The sequence below is a fragment of the Pleurodeles waltl genome, chromosome 8 (genome assembly GCF_031143425.1).
Source record: "Pleurodeles waltl isolate 20211129_DDA chromosome 8, aPleWal1.hap1.20221129, whole genome shotgun sequence".
In the NCBI taxonomy this organism is placed as follows: Eukaryota; Metazoa; Chordata; class Amphibia; order Caudata; family Salamandridae; genus Pleurodeles; species Pleurodeles waltl.
Genome location: NC_090447.1, coordinates 1326646375 through 1326666886, shown reverse-complemented (window position 1 = coordinate 1326666886; position 20512 = coordinate 1326646375). Strand labels below are relative to the sequence as shown.

Genomic DNA, 20512 nt, shown 5'->3' with positions numbered 1-20512 from the left:
CAAGATCAGTATCCCCCCTATATAGCTTACATGCCCAATTTTTAAAGGGAAAGAAATGTAAACAAATACAAAATAAATTACCTTAATAAAAGTATGGTATTCCCATTAAATTACTTCCCATCCTTTGCCCTATATAACTTTAATAAACAGCACCTTGTGTTCAGTCGTCTCCCCTCAGCTGCCCTCCTGATCAAAATCAGTTTCAACAAAAACCTCTGCGGATAGTGCAACATGAGGTAGAAATGCTGCTGCATAAATAGGCACTAGAACTGGTGCTGGGATAGGGGTACTACTCTCAGTACTTCCTAGCTCCCAAGCAGGGAGCAGCTGATCCTCGATATCAAGGTCCTGAATTGGTTCCTCAGGAAGGATAACTTCAGTTTGCTGTCCCTGGCTCCTGTTTTATTGGGTCTGGAGCTCGAAGACTGCATAGTGTCTTTAGACTGGCAGGACACATAATTTCACATTCCAATCCTCTGGTCCCACAAGAAGTGTTTTTGGTAGGCACCTCCCATTACCAATTCAGGCAACCAGCTTTTGGATTGATTTTATCACCTTGAGTTTTCACAAAATTAACAATGGTGGTGGTAGCCAATCTCAGATGGTTGAGAACTTGGTCTTATCTCAGCAGCTGGCTGATCAAAGCCAAGCTGCCTGAGTTGGTGTGCCATCATTTGCTGTCAAAAGCTTCCCTGTTGTTCGTCTTGGGATTTTAAGGCAGTTGCCCCACATGTCACCTATAACTCTCTTGACACTTTCTGTTTTTTGGGCAGTACTGGTTATCTTGCTCAGAACTTTCACTCCTCTACAGAGGATACAGGACATTTGGGAAATGAGTCCGGTGTGTTGGGTGGAAGTCCCAGTCCTGAAGGTTGTTTGCTTGTTCAGCCTCTGCCTTCCAGCATTGTCCTGATCACTCGTGCATGCTGGCGCATGAAGTCTCAGAATATGTGCCTTCGCAGGCAGTGGTTCCAACATCAAGGGGATCTGAACTAATCCATTGTTATCTCCAAGGACAGGGCAGCAGAGTTGATCTGTTGGGAAAGGAAAGAGAACCTGATGCATGGGAGAACTCTCTGCTCCCCTACAGCAGTGGCCACATTGGTAACAGACATTTCCATCTTTTAGTAGGGAGCGTATTTGGAGGACCTGGAGATCAGAGGCATCTAGCCTCCAGAAGAGCAGAGATTCATGCTGAGAGCGATCCAGTTTGTGTTCTCCATACTTTTATGCCAGTTGTTCCACATCTTAACTGATATTACGACTGCGATTGGGAGTCTGAACAAGCAGGGAGGAGTCAAGTGTTGGAGGATTCTCTGTCGAGAAGCTTGTGAGACTTTGAACCTGGGCATACCAGCATGGTCCATGGATAGTGGCCAACCATCTGGTAGTTTCATTGAACACCAGAGTCTGCACTCTTAGTCGGCATCATCTTGCCAGCCACTAGCGGCTTGTTCTCCCAAAGCTGGTAAATGACCTCTTTGGTGTATAACTTACATGAACCTCTTTGCCACTTGGGACAACGTCCACTACTCAAAGTTCAGAGCACTCAAAAATCCATCCTAAGTAGCCTTGGGGGATATATATCAGTTCAGTGCCACACTTTTTCTCTCAGACCCTTGATTCCTTGGGTTCTGAGGAGGATTAGTTACACTGCACTCAAGTCATTCTTATTGCTCTGGACCAGCAACAAAGGTTGTGTTATAGAGACCTTCGGCACCTGTTAATTATGGCCCCTCTTTGTGTTACACTCAGAGCGGAGTTGTTGTACTAATCTGGGAGGACAGTTCCAGCTCCCAAATCTTCACAGCCTTTACCGGCATGATTGATGATTGAGCGGGGAAATCTGTTGAAGTCTCCAGTAATAATTAGATTTTTGACTTGTCTGACAAACATGTATCCACTAACTCCATTTTCTCTCAGACCCTTGATTCCTTGGGTTTTGAGGAGGATTAGTCATACTGGGCCCAATTTATTCTTATTGTTGTGGACTGGTAACAAAGGAAATTTCTCAGCCACAGGCACTATGACAACATGCTGTGTGTATGCCCCGCCTCTCATTAAGACAATTTCGGAGGGCGTAATTTGGAATCTGGCAACTGCTTTTGTTCGTTTGTGGTAGCTAAAATGTACTATTTGCCCCGCTTTTCTGCACAGATTACAGTAAAGTGACAAGGGCAGCAGGATGATCTTCATGGCTGAAGCAGCTGAACTTATAAAAATCATGGTCCATTGTAAATCGACCTGCAGCAACAAGAATCATGTGAAGTCCAGGGAAGCAAAGGGCTGATGACAGGGGCCAGCCTCTGCACACAGACACATGTTTGACTAAACATACGTACAGCCAAAGATGTTCACAGACAACTAGTCATAAAACCACCCATGAATATGCACTCCAAACACCCCCACTACCAAGGATCACCTCAGGGCGAACCTATAATACTTATCTGTGGACCGTGAGAGCATCTCTGCTCTACTGTCCACATGCAGTGGACAATATCGTAGTGTTAGGTTTGGGGTCCACAGTGATGTGGAACTGTCATAGGTTAAGAGGCAGAAGAGGTGATTGTTAATGGCACCAAGGATCACATCCTCCTTTCATTTGACAGCTGTCTTTGATCGACCATAGCAAGTTTCTAATAAGTAGACAAGGTAGCATGGGAAACTAAGGAGGACTTTTCGAGGACCAAGTGGTTATATAAACTACACACTTCATTAGATCATTCCTCTAGTATATAGGCTTACGTTTGCTCAGTCCATCAGCTACCTAATCAACAGAGGTGGCTGAAAAAGTTAGTTGATGTGTACCCTTTCTGACCTAATAGGCCAGCCACCACTTGTAATACAGTCTTCATCCAAGCTAATAATGTAACTACGATTGCTTTATGGATTTGCTGCATTTGGCAGACATTTCTCTATTTTCTTTGGTGCCTGTTGCCAAGTTCACATAGTTTATGCCAGAGGGAATCTTTTTCACTAATACCACATTTCTTCTTTTGTATAAGCTCAGCTCTGGAACATTTCTTCTAAATATTAAATGTTACAGTAAGCCAATTTTTGAGCACGGGAAGTCTGTGACCATTATGCTGATCCCGCTGTATTTAGTGCAAAGAAATATGACATCAGGGTTGACTGTGCTGTTGATCTTTTCTCATCTTTGAAGGTATTTTATACAAAGGTAATGGAGCAACAGTTGGGAAAGCACAGATCAGGAGCTCTAGAGATAGTGAATAGGAGAGTGTTCCACATCTTTTGTGCAGCAGTGGAAAAACCATAGTACACGAATTGGACATGTTTGAGCCTAAGAATTTCCTCTGTGGCAATAATTTGCTCTGTTCGTTTTGGAGCTCTTGCTCAAGCATAATTTATTTGCCAAACAAGTAGTCTGCCCTTGGGTACTAACCTTGTGTATAAAACATCCTCATCAGCATAAGATATAGATATTTTGCATGTTGAAATGGCTTCCCCACATACAGTAGCCTTGGGTCTACTCTTAAAATAAAAAGGGAAAAGAAATGGGCCAATGGCCCAGTCTTTCCGTTACATTGTAGATTTGCTTACTCTTTCTTTTGCCTTTATATCTGCTTCACATTTTTGACAACCTCAACTCCGTTTTCGTTTGTTTTATTTTTTACTTTACTTCACATGCGAGTAACAAAGACGCACACACTTGCACCAATTCACATTAACACTTCAGAGTAATAAAATAGCAGTACAGTGTCATGTACAACATTCCCAGACATAACGGACGCATGAACAATTGAGCAGCGAGTAATCAGAGTACAGCCTGGTGTGTGTAGTACATAATGTTAGAGTTGGTCTAAGAGGGGGGTGGCAAGGGAGGGGGTGTCACATAGTCTTCATCTGTCAATTCAGAGTTATACTTCATCCAGCTACCCCATATCCTGTAAAACATATACAGGCACCCTCCACTTTTATAAGTCACCTTCTCAGCCACCATGTATAGGTCCATTCCTGCACTCCATTCCTGTAGAGTTGGTGACTCAGGGGCGCCCCAGTGTTTTGCTACATCTCTCTTTGCCACCACCAAACCCCGGTTACTAAAAAGAAGCTTGACAATTGGGGTATCCACATCTGTAAGTATGCCAAGAAGCACATACTTGGGGTCAAGTGGGAGGCTCATCCCTAGAGTCTTGCCTAGTTCTGTCAGTACAGTTCGCCAGTAGATTTGTAAGGTCGGGCAGTTCCAAAGTGTGTGCAGGAAAGACTCTATCCCTCCTGCATTGCATGCAATCAGGGGAGTCCGCCCTCCCGATCTTATGCAGTCGGACACAATCATAGTAAATCCGTTGTAGGATTTTAAACTGGATTGTAAAAGTTGTAACTTTGATTTAATGGCCACCTCCCTAAGGTGCAATTCATGTCATCCCAGTCCCCAATTTTGTTTTCCCATTTTCGCCTCAGTGCCTCTAGAGATTCAGGGATGTTATTAATAGTTTTAAATGTGTAGGAGGCCTCTTTCCCCTCTAATTTTCCCATAAGGGGGCTACCCTCCAGAGGTGCATGTTCAGGTATATTGGAAACTTCCAAGCCCTCTGCATTCAATGTATGGCTAAGCTGCATATATTTAAACACTTGTGTGTTTTGTAATTGCTATTCACTTTGGAGGGAGCTGAAGGGTATCACCCTCTTCCAAGAGATCACCAATTTTAGATATACCTATTAAGTGCCAGGTCCTGAATCCCCTCAGATTCTGAAGTTCATTAAATCTTGCTCCTGTCCAGCGTGGGGTCTCCCCGGTTGTCTTATTTGCCCATCCAATACATCTGTTAGCCCTAACCCAACGTGAGTTGCCTGAAGTAATTTCCACCCCCCCATATGAGGTAGTGCACGTAGGACTGGGTTGTGAACTGTGTTCTTTCTCGTACATATGTGAGATGACCACCTTTTGCATTCATTTATATATTTATTTATAGCATTTATAAACTGCATGTCTGACCATAAACTGGTAACCTGCCGATATAGCAACTAGTTGAAGAACTGTGGAGTCAAGGTATGGAGGAGAATCAATCCTAATCTGGGGCTTTAGACTAATTGGGGAACATGTCTTCAAAGCTTTTCTGAATTTCAGCAACTCTGTTTCGCTCTCAAAGTGTATGGCATCGCTTTCAACTGATGAGAGGCCTTAAAAGAAAAGGCTTGTCCTCCCAATTGAGCTCTTCGGAATGTAGGAGGCCGCATCAGATTGGCCGCATCGGAACACTGAGATCTAGTTGAAACATATCTTTGCAGTTCCTTTTGAGGGAGTACTGGACTCTACCCCTGAAGTGCCTTAAACACCAGGCACATTGCTTAAAAATAATTCTCTTTTCTATTAGAAGCCAGTGCAGTTTCTTAAGAACACTGGTCACAGAGGATCTGCTGCGTAAGTTGAATGCCAGCTTGTCAGCAGCCGATTGAACTCTTCTGAGTCTTTTAATCAAGTAGTCAGGTTCCACCAGAAGAATGGCATTACAATAGTCTAGCTGTCAGAGTACGACACTTCTACTAATTGTGGATCTGGCGTGTGTTGGCAGTACTGGAAATATATTTCTTAGACTGCACAGCAAGGCAAAACAGCAGCTGCCACCTTGGTTACATGATTCTCAAATGAGAAATGGACATCAAACATGACCCCCAAATTTCGCACTGCATCAAAGGTCATCATCTCAGTATTAGTGGGAAGGGGCCAAAAATTGGGGGATAGCGGGAAAGGGCGCAGCAAAAAACACTCAGTTTTGTGCCCCGAATTAACATCCATCCAATCCGCAGTATTGCGCATACAAGTTTCGAAGGAGGAAGTCTCAGCCTTTTGATTAAGGGACAAAATTAGTTGTGTATTATTGGCATAATTAATAACCAAGGTATTATGACTCTTTAGTAAAGTGATTAATGGTCTCATATAGGCATTAAATAGAATTAGGCTTAAAGCCAACCCTTTTGGTACCCCTTGTTTAATCTCTCTTTAGCTCTCTAGGTTCTGAGCAGTAAGGACACAGTGTCCCTGCCTGCCACCTGTCCTTCAAATAGGATCACAGCCATTTTAGTGCAGTACCACCTAGGCCACAGTCCTAGGCCACAGGACTTTAGCTTTACTCTGAGAGTTTCATGGTTAACTATATCAAATGGCACAGATAGATCAAGCAGCACTAGGATGACAACCTGACCATTATCAGCTATCCTACGTAACTCCTCCATTACACACACTAGGGCTGTCTCTGTTCCGTGACCAGGTCTGAAGCCAAATTGTTCAGCCTTCAATAAGGAATGAGCTTCGCAAAAACATGACAGAGCTTTGGTAACATACCTCCCCAGAATCTTCACTGGGTAGGAGAGGAGAGAGATAGGCCTGAAATTACTTAAGATCGCGGATCTCCCAAAGTTTGTTTCAGTAAAGGAGAGACCATTGTTTTTTTTCCAAATTCTAGGAATCTCTCCTGCACTCAGAGACAGATTACAAAGATCTCTTAAAGGCAGAAAAAGCTTGTACGCTGATTTCTTCCATTGCCTGGCTGGTAACGAATCTAAAGGGGATCCTGACATAGTAATCATAGCAATATTAAGAAGAAAATCTTCTGAAATTGGTTCAGAATGTTCCAACTGACAATCAGTTCTTACAATTGTTTCCCTCCCTGAATGTAATCCAGTGTCAACATAACCCCAGCTATTGATGACTACTAGGTTAGCTGCCCAATAGTAAGCTCTTATATCAGGCAAAGCCAGTCCCACTATTGTATTGGTTTCATTGCAGCATCCGCAATGCTACTCTAGGGTGTCCATTATTTCACAATAGCTTTCTGATCTTGATAAAGATCTCTTCTGGGATTTTGTAATTTGTGTTTTGTAATATATATAGGAATTTGGGCAGATTAATCATTTTAAACGTGGCTGCTCTGCTTAGTTAATGGTAGTGAGTTCCAGCAGTTTGCATCCTCATGGAATTCCGCTAATACCCTCCTAACATTCTACTCTAGACAACGCTCTCGGTCTGAGGTTATATAAGTTCTCAAATACCAAAAGCCCTCTGTATCTATTTGCAGCCTTCTTGGGAGGACGGGCGTATCAAGCCCACTGCCCCTGAGGTAAAGGGCTGATTTGTCCCAATTAATATTATATCCGAAGCGGGCTCTATAATTCTCAAAGACCTATAACACCCAGGGAAGGGACCCTTCTGGTCTGGTGATGTGCAACAGGATGTCATCCGCGTAGCGCCCAAAAATTTCCCTCCCAGAGACAGTCCCAATAGTTCAAAAGCCCACAATGTCAGGATGGTCACGCACCACGAAGGCCAGTTGTTCCAGGATCAGGTCAAATGGGGGGAGGGGTGCAGAGGGCATCTCTGTCGAGTCCCTCTTTCAATAGAAAACTCCAGGTAGAGGACCCTGTTGACTCGCACCGCCATCATGGGGGCCTGATATAGCAGTGCAAGAGCTGAATCCAAATATCGTCAGAGCCTCCATCAGGAATGGCTAGTGCACTGCATCAAAAGCCTTTTCGGCATGTAAGGAGAGGAATAAGTGAGGTTCTCATCTGGGGTGGACCTCTGCTAGCCAAATGTGGAGCCTACAGAGGTTGTATTGGGTAGATCTCCTTGCCATAAATCCAGATTTGTCATTATGAACCAGTGGGGTTAAGACTCCAATGAATCGTGTAGCCTACATGGTGGCCAGGATCTTTGTTTCAACATTGAGTAATGAGATTGGACTGCAGGAAGCACAGCTTGTGGCAGGTTTCCACTGCTTATGAATTACTTCTGTCGTGGCCCGATGTAAATCCAGCTGTAGTATTCCCTCATCCCTGGCCTCCAAGTACATATTTAGGTGGTGGGGACCCATGATTCTCACATTTTTCTTAAATAATTCTGCCAGGAGGGCCGTTAAGACCTGGGGTCTTCCCTGAGGATAGTTTCGCTTTAGTTGCCTGTATCTCTGAAAGTGTGATGTATTCCTCAACTTGCAAGCAGTCTTCTGCCTGGAGGGCCAATAGGTTCACTGCATCAAGATGGCCGCAATGTGCTGGGTCCCCGCCAGGGGTCTCACCTTATAAAAGACCTCATAGTATTGAGCAAATTCCTCAGCAACACTTCTTATTGTTGGTGTGGGACTCTGCAGCACTGTCTACATTTCCATTCATCCATCGGGTCTCAGCTTTCCACGGACTAAGCCATGCTAGGAGCTTAACCGCTTTGTCCTCTGTTTCATAAAGGCAGTGTTATGTGATTTTGGTTCTGGCCTCATTCTATGCCAATGCGCAGTTTTAAGCATGCAGGGCCACAATTCTGTGAAAGGCTCAATGATCGGATAATGTCTTAGGTACACGCTCCACTTGCATCAGTCTACGCTCTAGATCCACCATTTCCCTAGTTTTCCTCTTTTTTTGCAAGCAATTATATTTTGTTCTTGGTCTCTTAGTACCTTCTTGTATGCCTCCCAGAGGATAACCGCTGACTCAAATTTTCTGTAAAATACAATTCAGTGTCTACACTCAGTTGTCGCTAGACCGTTTTGTCTTAGAGCTCCGAGGCGCTTAGCTGCCATCTCAGTCCTGAACAAAGGGGTCGCCTGCATATAGAGCCAGAGTGGGGAGTGGTCGGACAAACCCCTAGCCAGATACTCTGCATGTTCAACCCTATTTATCTATCTCGTCTGCCAGTGCAATGATATAGTCCAGTCTAGGCAAACACTTTGAGTCCCAGATAAGTAAAAGTATCCCCTGCCCTCCAAGTGGTGGTGACGCCAAAGATTAGAGAGTCTCAGTGTATTGGAGGATGGTCCAATGGTGTCACCTGGGAATGCCTGGATTAGAGCCTGAGTGAAGGAAGGTGTGTGTATCCAACAAAATCACTGTGACCTTTTCTAGATGGGTTGCTGGAGGCATGGCGGCACATAAACATCGATGAGCGTGATGTCCTTCCTCACCTACAAATCCTTTACAATGACATAAGTTCCATTAGGGTTTATCCAGGACTTCTGGCTGTGAAAGGGGGGCATTTTACAAATTAAGATTGCCACTTCCCGGGAGTCAGATGTAAATCCTGCATAGGCTAGTGTAGTGTAGGCTCCTTGGTTAAAGAATGGCATTGACAATAAGTGTGTTTCCTGTAGTACTACATTGGATTTCAGACATCGAATATAAGTTGCGACCAAACCCAGTTTACCTTTGCTGCCTAATCCGTTAACATTCCAAGTAAGGATAGAACAATCAGCTGTCCCCTGTGTACTTAAGTGAGCATATCTGTACAGTGACCTTTGTCATTATTCAGTTTTTGGTGTATACATTACACCACATTTGTAGTCTACTTTGCTGCTCAACCATCAATGTACTAACTTTTAGCAAACAATTCACAACAAGCACCTTCTGAGATCCCCTCTTATCCCCCACCCAACCCCCGCTCCACTGCAACTATAAACCCACATGTAAAAACAATTATTTCACAGGCAGGGTTTGAGAGGTCTGTAGCTCACCCCTTCAGTCTTAACCATTAACAAACACTTTAAACCACAATACAACTCCCAGTCTAGAAACAATTCCACACCGCAAGACAGGGAATAAATTGGGAAAGCAGTCACACCAAACACAGTCCTCACAATCACACTCCCACAACAGCACACTTGGCCCTCTCTTCTCACACCACACAACCACTGGCTGGTGGCCTGGCCGCTAGTGCCTGGTGAATTTGTTCAATGACAAAGCAGTTAGAGACGTTCAATCAATCAATCAATCAGTTTATAATTTATAGAGCGCGCTACTCACCCGTGAGGGTCTCAAGGCGCTGGGGGGTGGGGGTTACTGCTGCTCGAAGAGCCAGGTCTTGAGGCGCTTCCTGAAGGCGAAGTGGTCCTGGGTTGTCCTGAGGAGGACAGGAAGGGAGTTCCATGTCTTGGGTGCCAGGTAGGAGAAGGATTTACCTCCAGCGGTGGTTCTGCGGATGCGAGGGACGGTGGCGAGAGCAAGGCTGGTTGAGCAGAGTTGACGGGTGGGCGTGTAGAAGGTGAGGCGACTGTTGAGGTATTCGGGGCCCTTATTGTGGAGGGCTTTGTGTGCTTGGGTGAGGAGCCTGAAGGTGATCCTTTTGTTGACGGGGAGCCAGTGCAGGTGTTTCAGGTGGGCGGATATGTGGCTGTGGCGGGGTACGTCGAGGATGAGGCGTGCAGAGGCGTTTTGTATGTGCTGAAGATGTTTCTGAAGTTTTGCGGTGGTTCCTGCATATAGGGTGTTCCCGTAGTCCAGGCGGCTTGTGACGAGGGCATGGGTAACAGTCTTTCTGGTATCGGTGGGGATCCAGCGGAAGATCTTTCGGAGCATTTGAAGGGTGTGGAAGCAAGAAGACGAGACGGCGTTGACTTGCTTGCTCATGGTGAGAAGGGGGTCCAGGATGAATCCGAGGTTGCGTGCGTGGTCTGAGGGGTTTGGTGCGGTGCCCAGGGCCGTGGGCCACCAAGAGTCGTCCTAAGCGGACGGGGAGTTTCCGAGGATGAGGACCTCCGTCTTGTCTGAGTTCAGTTTCAGGCGGCTGAGCTTCATCCATTGTGCGACGTCTTTCATTCCATCCTGCAGGTTGGCTTTGGCGGTGGCTGGGTCTTTGGTGAGGGAGAGTATCAGCTGGGTGTCGTCGGCGTAGGAGATGATGTTGATGTTGTGTTTGTGAGCGATGTTGGCGAGGGGGCTCATTTAGATATTGAAGAGAGTAGGGCTGAGTGAGGAGCCTTGTGGGACGCAGCAGATGATCTCTGTGGGTTCTGAGCGGAAGGGCAGGAGGTAGACTCTTTGGGTTCGGTCCGAGAGGAACAAGATGATCCAGTTCAGGGCCTGTCCTTGGATACCAGTGGAGCGGAGGCGGGTTATTAGGGTGCGGTGGCAGACGGTGTCGAAGGCAGCCGAGAGGTCAAGGAGGATGAGGGCGGTTGTTTCTCCGTTGTCCATCAGGGTTCTGATGTCGTCGGTGACTGCGATGAGGGCGGTTTCCGTGCTGTGGTTGGCCCGAAAGCCAGACTGGGAGGGGTCTAGCAAGTTGTTGTCTTCGAGGAAGTTGGTCAGTTGCTTGTTGACGGCCTTCTCAATGACCTTGGCCGGGAAGGGGAGGAGCGAGATGGGGCGGAAGTTCTTCAGGTCGTTGGGGTCCGCCGTAGGTTTTTTCAGGAGAGCGTTGACTTCTGCGTGTTTCCAGCTCTCGGGGAAGGTGGCCCTGGCAAACGAGCTGTTGATGATGCTCTGGAGATAGGGGGCGATGATGGCGTCGGCTTTGTTGAAGATGGGATGGGGGCACGGGTCCGATGGGGCGCCGGAGTGGATGGTGTTCATGGTGGTTCTCGTCTCTTCGGAGCTGATGGGGGTCCAGGCGTTGAGGGTGATGGTTGGGGCTGTGAGATCAGTGGTGGTCTGTGGGATCTGGAGTCCGAAGCTGACGTGTAGGTTGGTGATCTTTCGATGGAAGAAAGTAACGAGGGAGTTGCAGAGGTCTTGTGAGGGCGTGATGGTGTTGGAGCTGGCGTTGGGATTGGACAGGTCTTTGACAATGTTGAAGAGTTCTTTGCCGTTGTGGGTGTTCTTGTCCAGTCTCTCTTTGAAAGATGCCCTTTTGGTGGAGCGGATCAGCTGGTGGTGTTTACGGGTGGCGGTCTTGAGGGCTGACATGTTCTCTGCAGTGTGTTCTTTGCGCCAGGTTTTTTCGAGGGTGTGGCAGGTTTTCTTGGATTCTTTGAGGGCGTCTGTGAACCAAGGAGGTTTCCTGATGTCGGTCTGTCTTGGGAGGTTTCTGAGGGGGGCGAGGTTGTCGGCGCAATTGGTGATCCACTGCGTGAGGCTGAGGGCCTGCGTTGTTGGCGTCGGGGTGATGGCATGGTTGAGAGTGGAAAGTAGCTGTTCAGTGGGGATTTTGTTCCAGGGTCTGCGGGTGATTAGTTATGTGCGAAGGTGGTGGGTCTTGCGTCTGAAGGTGAAGTGTACACATCAGTGGTCGGTCCAGTGTATCTCGGAGGAGTGGTCGAAGGATACGTGGTTGCTGGCGGAGAAGATGGGGTCGAGCGTGTGGCCGGCGGTGTGGGTGGGGGTTTTCACCAGTTGCTTGAGTCCGAGGTTGTCGAGCAGGGTGGCGGTGTTGGTGTCGTTGTTCTTCTCCAGGTGGAAGTTCAGGTCCCCGAGGAGGATGTAGTTGGGCGAGGCTAGGGCGTGCGGGGTGATGAAGTCTGTGATGGATTCGCTGAATAGGGCGCGTGGGCCAGGGGGCCTGTAGACGAGAGTGCCTCTGAGGGTGGTCCTGGGGTCGGTGTGGATCTGGAAGTGCAAGTGTTCGGCGGCGGGGAGGGTGCCTTCGGTGGAGGTGGTGACGTTGATGGAGCTTTTGTAGATGATGGCGATTCCTCCTCCGGTTTGGTTGGCGTGGTCTTTTCTGGCGATCTTGTAGCTGTCTGGTATGGCTAGGGCGATGTCGGGAGCCAATGAGGGGTTCATCCAGGTTTCTGTGATGAAGGCGACGTCGGGTGCGGTAGAGTCTAAGAGGTCCCTAGTTCAGTGGCGTGTCTGTAGACGGAGCGTGCGTTGCGGAGGATGCACTTCAGGTGGTTGTTGGAGCGTGGACCGGTGGACGGATTGTAGGCACAGTGGAAGGTATACTTGCAGGTTTGACAGGCGAAGGGTCCATGAGTGCGTTTGGGGCTGGCTTGGTAGCAGGTGGTAGTTCGTCCGGGGTTGAGTGCGTGGAGGGAGGCGGCGTTGTATCTAAGCTGGGGGATTTGGGAGCGCTGGGGGCCAGGGGTTCTGGCGCTGGGCGCGGTCCAGGCGCAGACGGGCTTGCCTTTGGCATGCCAGCGGCCGCCATAAGAGGGAAGACCTTGACTGTCTTGGAGGTAGCGTGAAGGCCCTGACCCAGATATTCAGCCATAATGTCTCCCTTAACCCCCTGAGGGAAGCCCACTAGTCTCAGATTCTTACATCTTGTTCGGTTTGCCGCATCTTCAACTCTCCATTGCAAATCTTTAGTGATGGCCTTCATTTCTGTCAGGTCCTGTCCCAGGTAGTCTTCCAACTCGAACACACTGTCTTCAGCGGTTGTTACACGGTTTGTTACATTACGGAGGTCCTGTCTCAGTAGCAAGACTTCTGAGCGGCTTTTGTTTCTAGGACCATAGTTTCGGTCTGGCCCCCTTTGCCACCTTCTGCGTTGGTCGGAGCGGGGGTCTTTTCTCCATCCAGGCCCAGACCTCCTCTGGTGTATTGAAGAAGTAGGATTTGTCCTCAAACAGAATTTGTAACTCAGGGAAGAGCAACATATATTGCAATTGTATGGTCCAGAGTTTAACATTCACTGTGTCAAATGATCTTCTGCATTTCTGTGCTTCACCAGAGTAGTACGGGGATAACATAATGGTTGATAATTCAAACTTTATCTCTCCCATCTGCCTTGTTGCCTGAGTATTATGTCCCAGTCTTGGAAGTTCAGAAGTCTTCCATTAGTTGCCTGTTAGGGCAGGGTGCTGGGGGGGATGTGAGGTGCGGGCGGCCGGGGTGGTGTGTGGCTCCTAGGGCTCTCCTTGCAGCAGGGCACCGGAGTCGGGCCCAACCGTTTCTGACCACCCTTGTTATAACTTCATCCTGTCTTTGGTCTTCTTGTCCTTAGCTACTGTTATGTCTCCTTTTTGCTGCTGGCCAGGAGTTTGGCCACCTTTTGCAGTGTGGTCTTTAGTCTCCCTTTACAGTCCAGTCAGCTGCTGCAGGCCCTGCTACATACCTAATGCTTACCCTTCATATTTGTTCAAATTTCCAGCATCCACCAAATATGCAGCAGTATTAAACACAGACTTGAGTTAGCAAGATTGGAAGCAGCAAGGCCCTCAAAGCATGCATGTGCGTCGTTTAGCCTGGAGATCCCCAGGGCTTGAAATAGGGCACATGTATGGACATGTGTATATGAAGAAGCAAACACCGATCAAAACGACATAATTGTGCAAGTTTTGAAATGTATGCTTTCAGCTGAAGCAAATGCTATAGAAGCTCAGTTTTTTATTAATATTGTTTAAAAAAGTGGTTCTTAACCTGTAGTCTGGAGACCTCTGGCGGTCAGCAACTGCTGTGGAAAGTAAATAATATTAAAGATTATTAAAGTGTGTACAGATAAAGATCAAAATGTAGAATTGAAAACGTGACATCCTCCGAATGATTCATGGGAGCAGTGCAAGTGCATCAAACAGAATATTGCATGGATGATTGGCATCAGTTGAATTTAGAAAAGCTTCATCCTTACCTTTAAAATGAAAATTTAGGTGTTTAAAATATGTGTTTGTGAATTAAATAAAATATTTCATAATTTGTGTATTTGACGAATGCTAGTTTCTTTATTTTTTGTGTGTTGTCTTGAGGTTCATATGATTGAAAATTATTAGATTGGGGTCCCTGGCTTCTAGTAATGACTCAAATAATGATTCACTGGAGGTCCCTGGGTTCCAGTAACGATTAAGTGGCGGGTCCAAAGAAGTCAAAAGGTTAAGAATCACTTTTTAGAATGTTAATTTTAAAATTCAGTCCTCCATGGCACCAACACCCTTATGTTTCGATCTGTCCATGCCTTTTATTGTTCTTATTTGACAATCTTGCCAAGATTTTCTAATATAGCGTGCCTTTAGAAGGTATTCTGTCATCTTGACAATGTGCTGTGAATGTTCCTTTTGATATTGCTTTAGGATTACTTTCCTCACAATTTATTTGACAGCAGCATATTTTACATACTGAGTAAAGTTTGGTTATATCACTTTAAAGTCCATTGCTGTCAAGAATAAATATATTGCGGTTTATCAGCCGTTAAGCTAGTGCTCGGGCTTACTGTTGTTGTGGTACTGACACAAATTCTGTGTTTGACAGGTACACAGTCAAGGTGCAACGTGAGCTTGAACTCGATGAATGTGCTATTGCTGGCCTGAAAGAAGATCGTAAGAGATTTTTGTGCAAAGCGGTGGAGAATTACATCAGTTGTCTCGTAAGCGGAGAGGAGCATGATTTGTGGATCTTCAGGCTTTGCTCCCTTTGGCTAGAAAATTCAACAGTGGCTGATGTCAATGGCACCATGAAGGTTTGTCAGATTTTATTTTCCAAAGTGATCATGTTTACTTAATGTTCACATGGGATGTTCAACTACTTGGTAGCTTGCATATTGACATTAGAGATGAGAGGCGCATAAGGGCTAGCACAGTGATATAATATGAATTGCATAACTGTTCTGATGTGGCAGAAGGCAAACATATTTTCGTAATGTTTAGCTGAAATAGACTTCAAGTACAGACAGTTTTACACCACATATGTAATTAAGGGTAACAACAGTTCTTTTCCTTAAACCTAAACCACACATATTGTGCTTAAATGGCTTTTCTCCCTCTGTCTACTGCCAGGTTCTCAGGGACAGCAAACCTGTACACTCACTCTATGTTCAAAAGTGTTCTGAATCTAGTCTAAACTTCAGTTTGAGTGCCAAGATATTACTACTTATTTATTCTGCGACTTCAAAGAGAATGTTTTCTTTTGCTGGCTGAGCCAATTACAGTGTGGTTATGTTGCTGCCAAAGTGATATCACTTGTCAGTGACTCAGTGATTATAGCATCAATCCCAGAGTATTTTTCTTGTGAGTCAGACCTTTGATTGGTCCTTGGCTATTGTAAGCATGTCTGGAGAAGAGAGATAAAGGAACTGGTATTCCATGTATAAATAGGGTGCAAACTGTTTTTTTCCTGGAGCGGTGTGATCACTATTCTCCAATATTGGATCTTTCATAGATTCATATGTTTGAATATTCCCCGTTGTCGAAGTGGGAGCCCCATGGTACGTTAATAAAGCAGTATATATATAGTTACATAGGCTACAATAGAAATAACAGAATATCTTAATAGCCTATCTACATCCTTTTCTTTAAAAAAAAGAACCAAAGTTCACTTTAGCCAATCAAACAAGAGAACCCTCTAGAACACTCCCAGGAGACAAAACTCCTGAAGCCCTCATATGGTTTACTGCATGTTGTGTGAAGGGAGTCTACTTGAGCTCTGCTCAAACCACCTGTTTACCTCACAGAATTATCCAGAGAAATATCTTCTGAGGAAGTATTATTTAGTTTTCCTACTTACTCCTGGCTGGGAAAGATGTCCCTGACATCTAAAAAAAAAAAAAGGACTGTTTAGGGATTGTGAGTCCTGTGGAAAGAAAAGGCTCCACTCAGAAGATCCACATGAAAAGTGCATTTATTGCCTTTATCCGGAGCATAAAGTAAAGGAATGTAAAGTTTGTCACACCTTTTCACAAAAGACATTAAAGGACAGGGAAGGTAGGCTCCTATTGTGGCTTCAAAACTTGAAAACCAAAGAGTTTCCATTATCAGAGGACAACAATGAAATTTCCTCTCATACCACAACTTCAAGTAAAAGGAAACGAATGGAAACAAAACGTTCCTCAGAGTCACCGTCAAAGGTCAGTCAAAAATCAAATAAATACCGACAATGCCTATGAAAGTGGGCATAAGGTCCATCCTTCGGCCTCTAAACATGAAGGACCTATCTCTAAAGTTAGGTCTGATCCTACTGCCCCTTCCCTGAGAGAATCAATACTAAAACAGTCTTCTCAGTCTGTACCGTTGACGATAAAGACAAAAAAATCTGGCACATCACAAAAAATGGTCGACGACACCAATGACACTGTCAACGACTACATCAACGACAGTGACATCAGCGTTCACAACAAGCAGGTGTCCATTGATTATCACATCATCACCGCTTTCGACCACGATGATGGTCACCACAAAGGTTTTCAAGCATCTGTCGATGGAGGCTCCGTCGACAACAGCTTTCTTGAATTTCCTGTCATTGATAAAGACATCAACTACAAGGCGGGACTCACCTCCAAAAACCTCACATATGGCAACATCGTTGACGACACCATCGACAAAGGCACCACTGACGGAGACACAGACGAAGAACAAGAAAAATACCTCATTGACTACACCACCATCGTCAATCCCATAGATGGGAGAACAACTAAAGGATATACCATCATCACCGCAAAAAACTACAGCCCTCAGAACAAGAAATTAAGACAGATCTATCACAGGATATAATTATTGGACGGTATGGAAAGATCCAGCCAGACTGAAAAAAAAAAATTCTCCAATATCCTTAATACCAATAATAACAAAGGCAGAAGAACCCAAAGGTTTACCAGAGCATACTTCCCCAAGTAAAATACTGCCTTACCCACCGTTATACCTCTTAAATGAAGATGATGAGTCAGATGATGAAGGCACTTTTGATGTGGCTAGTAGCCTTTCACAGTAACGGGTGAAATGTCAGGATTATGGAGAAGATGAAGACGAAGAATATCAGGAGTACTGTACTGCAGGCGAACAAATGGAACCATTCTATGAAGAACATCAAGAATAATCTATTCCAATGCCTTCCTCCCTAGTAACAAATTTACAATATACGTTACAGGACTATTATCGTAGATTCCCACCATCAACGCCTACCAAACCTATAAGTCAGATGGCACAACAAGAACCCCTATTTCAAACCCCAAAGCCATTACCAGATCCCATTCCGTTACTTACGACACCAATTAATCCTACCCAAGGAGTATCACAACTAGTGGAAGGAGATGTAATATAATCTAGGGAAGATAATAGACACTTTAACTGATCAAGATGAATGGGACGACTGTCTCATTTCCACCCCCTCTCCACGTCTGGCATCGACGGTGGATTCCCCTCCAGAAGATAATGGGGCATTCCACAACCTAATGGACAGAGCAGTTAAAAAGTTCAAACTGCACCTATTAACAAGGGAGTCAGACTGTTTTCTGTATGACTTCAAAGAACCCGCAAAGAAGTCAGTAAGAGCGATATCAGTAATAAACTTCATATGGCAGGAGGGGCTTAAGACCATGGAAAATCTGGCTGTTATATCTCCAGTAATCCCACGTCTTGATAAAAAATGCAAAGCTCCGGATGATTCTCCTGTTTGCCTTATCGGACAAACAAAACCTGATTCAGTGGTATCACAAGCCCTCGGAACCAAACTCATTGCCTGCTGATAAAGGCGGCCGGAGGTTAGACACCATTGGAAAGAGATTCTCGACAATGGCAGCCACTACCGTACGAGCAGTGAACTTGCTGGCTATTTTAGCTTGTTGTGACTGCCAAATGTGGTTGGACATGACACCATACGTAGACCTTATGCCAGAGGATGACTAATTAGAAGCATGCAATATCCTGCAGGAGGGGGAACGCGTCTCGGCAGTGATGATCGACTGTGCACTTGACATGTCTACCACAGGATTCAGACAGCTAGCCGGGCTGGAGTGCTTTGCAGGCAGGGATGGCTGAAATCCACTTCCTTCCGCCGAGAAATACAGACAAAATTCTAGACATGCCATTTTACGGTGAATCTTTGTTTGGAAAGCATGTAGAAGATGCATTGCAATCTATAAAGACTGACAGAACCAGACAACCCTTTCGGGGAGCTAGATGAAGAGGAAATTATTCCTTTCAAGCAGGTTAGCAACCGTATAGGCAGTACCAGCCTGGACAACCGCAGTATCGGCCTCAGTATTCACAGCATCAACCACAATTAGAGACAGCCTCCAGCAGCTGCATATAGACACAGATCCAGAGGAAAGTTGCCAACAAGAGGAGGGAGATTCTAGAAAGCAGTGACCAGATAACAATACTGTCTGTCTCACCAACATCTCGAGTCGGAGGGAGAATATCAAATCATTTCCAACCGTGGTCCAGGATAATCTTGGACAAGTGGGTCCTAGATCTCATTTCAAAAGGACATTCCTAGGAATTCCTCTCAAAACCTCCATACACTCCACCATCAGGCCCACCTCCACCTTGCCTAAAACAACTGAGGAAAATATCCAATATGATAAGAAAGGGAGCAATAGAGATCATTCCAAAAACTCAAAATAAAATGGGTTTCTACTCTTGCCTTTTTTCTCATAAAAAACCCTCAGGAGATTGACACCCAATTCTTGATCTATGAAAACTTAAATTCCTAAAAAAAAAAACAGACTTTTCGTATGGTGACCCTTCAGGAGATACTACAGCTCTTGAATAGTGGAGATCATATAATGTCTGTCGATCTACAGTATGCGTATTTTCATATCCCAGTACATCCAAATCATCACAAATTGCTACGATTCCAGGTAGCCAGGATCCACTTTCAATTCAAAGTGCTGCCATTTGGCCTAAAATCTGCTCCCAGAAACTTTACAAAGATGTTGGCTCCGTTAGCAGCATATCCCAGACAACAGGGAATCCAGGTTTTCTCTTTTTTAGATGATTGTCTCATAAAAGCTCCTACATCGCAGCAAACGGGGGTGGCCACAGCCACCTGCCTTTCACTGTTCAGCAAACCGGGGCGTACAACAGATTATCACAAAATCCAGCTAAAACCAACTACAAATCTAAAGTTCTTGGGAACCATCCTAGACACGTTAAAGAACAAAGCCTATCCTTCCAAGGACAAAGAGGAAAAAATTCAGTGTCTGGCAAACAAACTGTCCAGAAGAAAGTCAGTTTCTATTCAGATGTACAAATCTTTCAGGGGGATCATCTCCTCGTGCATCCTTCTGCTCCCAAACTGTTGGTTTCTATGTCCACTGCAGGAGCAGAAAGACATTCAGTGGCATCAGACACAAGGCTCATTTGAAGATCTCATTCAAACACCACTAGTTGAGAACAACAATACTTTGGTGTACTCAACCCAAAAACTTGTCCAAGGGATCAGAATATCTACAAATCATACCCACTTTCATAATAACAACAAACTCATCCTTAGAAGGCTGGGGAGCACATCTCCAGGACTTACAAACCAGCAGGAGATGGTCAACAGAGGAGGAAAAACCTGCATATTAATCAACTAGAACTCAAAGCAATAGCCTTAGCACTAGAGGCTTTCCTTCCCAAAATAACTCACTCAACAGTCCTCATAAGAACGGACAGTACCACCAGTATGTTCTACTTAAACATGCAGGTAGGAACCCGCTCCTAGGCACTCTCTGCTCAGGCTCAAGAGGAATAGAACTGGGCACTTCAGCACCAAATAACCATCAGGGCAGAACATTTTCCAGGGATCTCAAGTCTCCTTATCACAAATGGGAGTTAGACCGACAGCTTCTGAACTCTCTATTCTATCTGTTGGGCAAACCACAGTTGGATCTGTTTGTGACGGAGGCGAACAAGAAATGCTTGTTCTTCACAAGATGGCATCCCCCGAAAGGATCGTGGGGGAATGCTTTTTCAATACATTGGTCAGAGATATATGCCTTTGCTTTTCCACCGATCCCGTTGATCCCAAAAGTAATCAGCAAGATAAAGAGGGAACTTTACAGACTTCTTCTCATGGCTACCAGATGGCTCAGCAGTTCTGGTTCACCAAACTCCTACTCCTCTCAGAAAAACCTCATCTCCAAATCAAAGTAACACTGTCATTGTTGACAATGAACCAGGGCCGATACAACATCCAGACCCGACATCACTAC

At 45.4% G+C, this 20512-nt stretch overlaps 1 protein-coding gene across 1 annotated transcript in view; it reads left to right on the top strand.

Annotated features, from left to right (window-relative positions):
- Positions 1-20512, top strand: part of ATM (ATM serine/threonine kinase) — a 1319133-nt gene that overhangs the window by 1051552 nt on the left and 247069 nt on the right. Inside the window, exon 50 of the mRNA XM_069202321.1 lies at positions 14854-15061. Within this exon, the coding sequence (XP_069058422.1) occupies positions 14854-15061 (208 nt within the window). The remainder of the gene's footprint in view (positions 1-14853; positions 15062-20512) is intronic.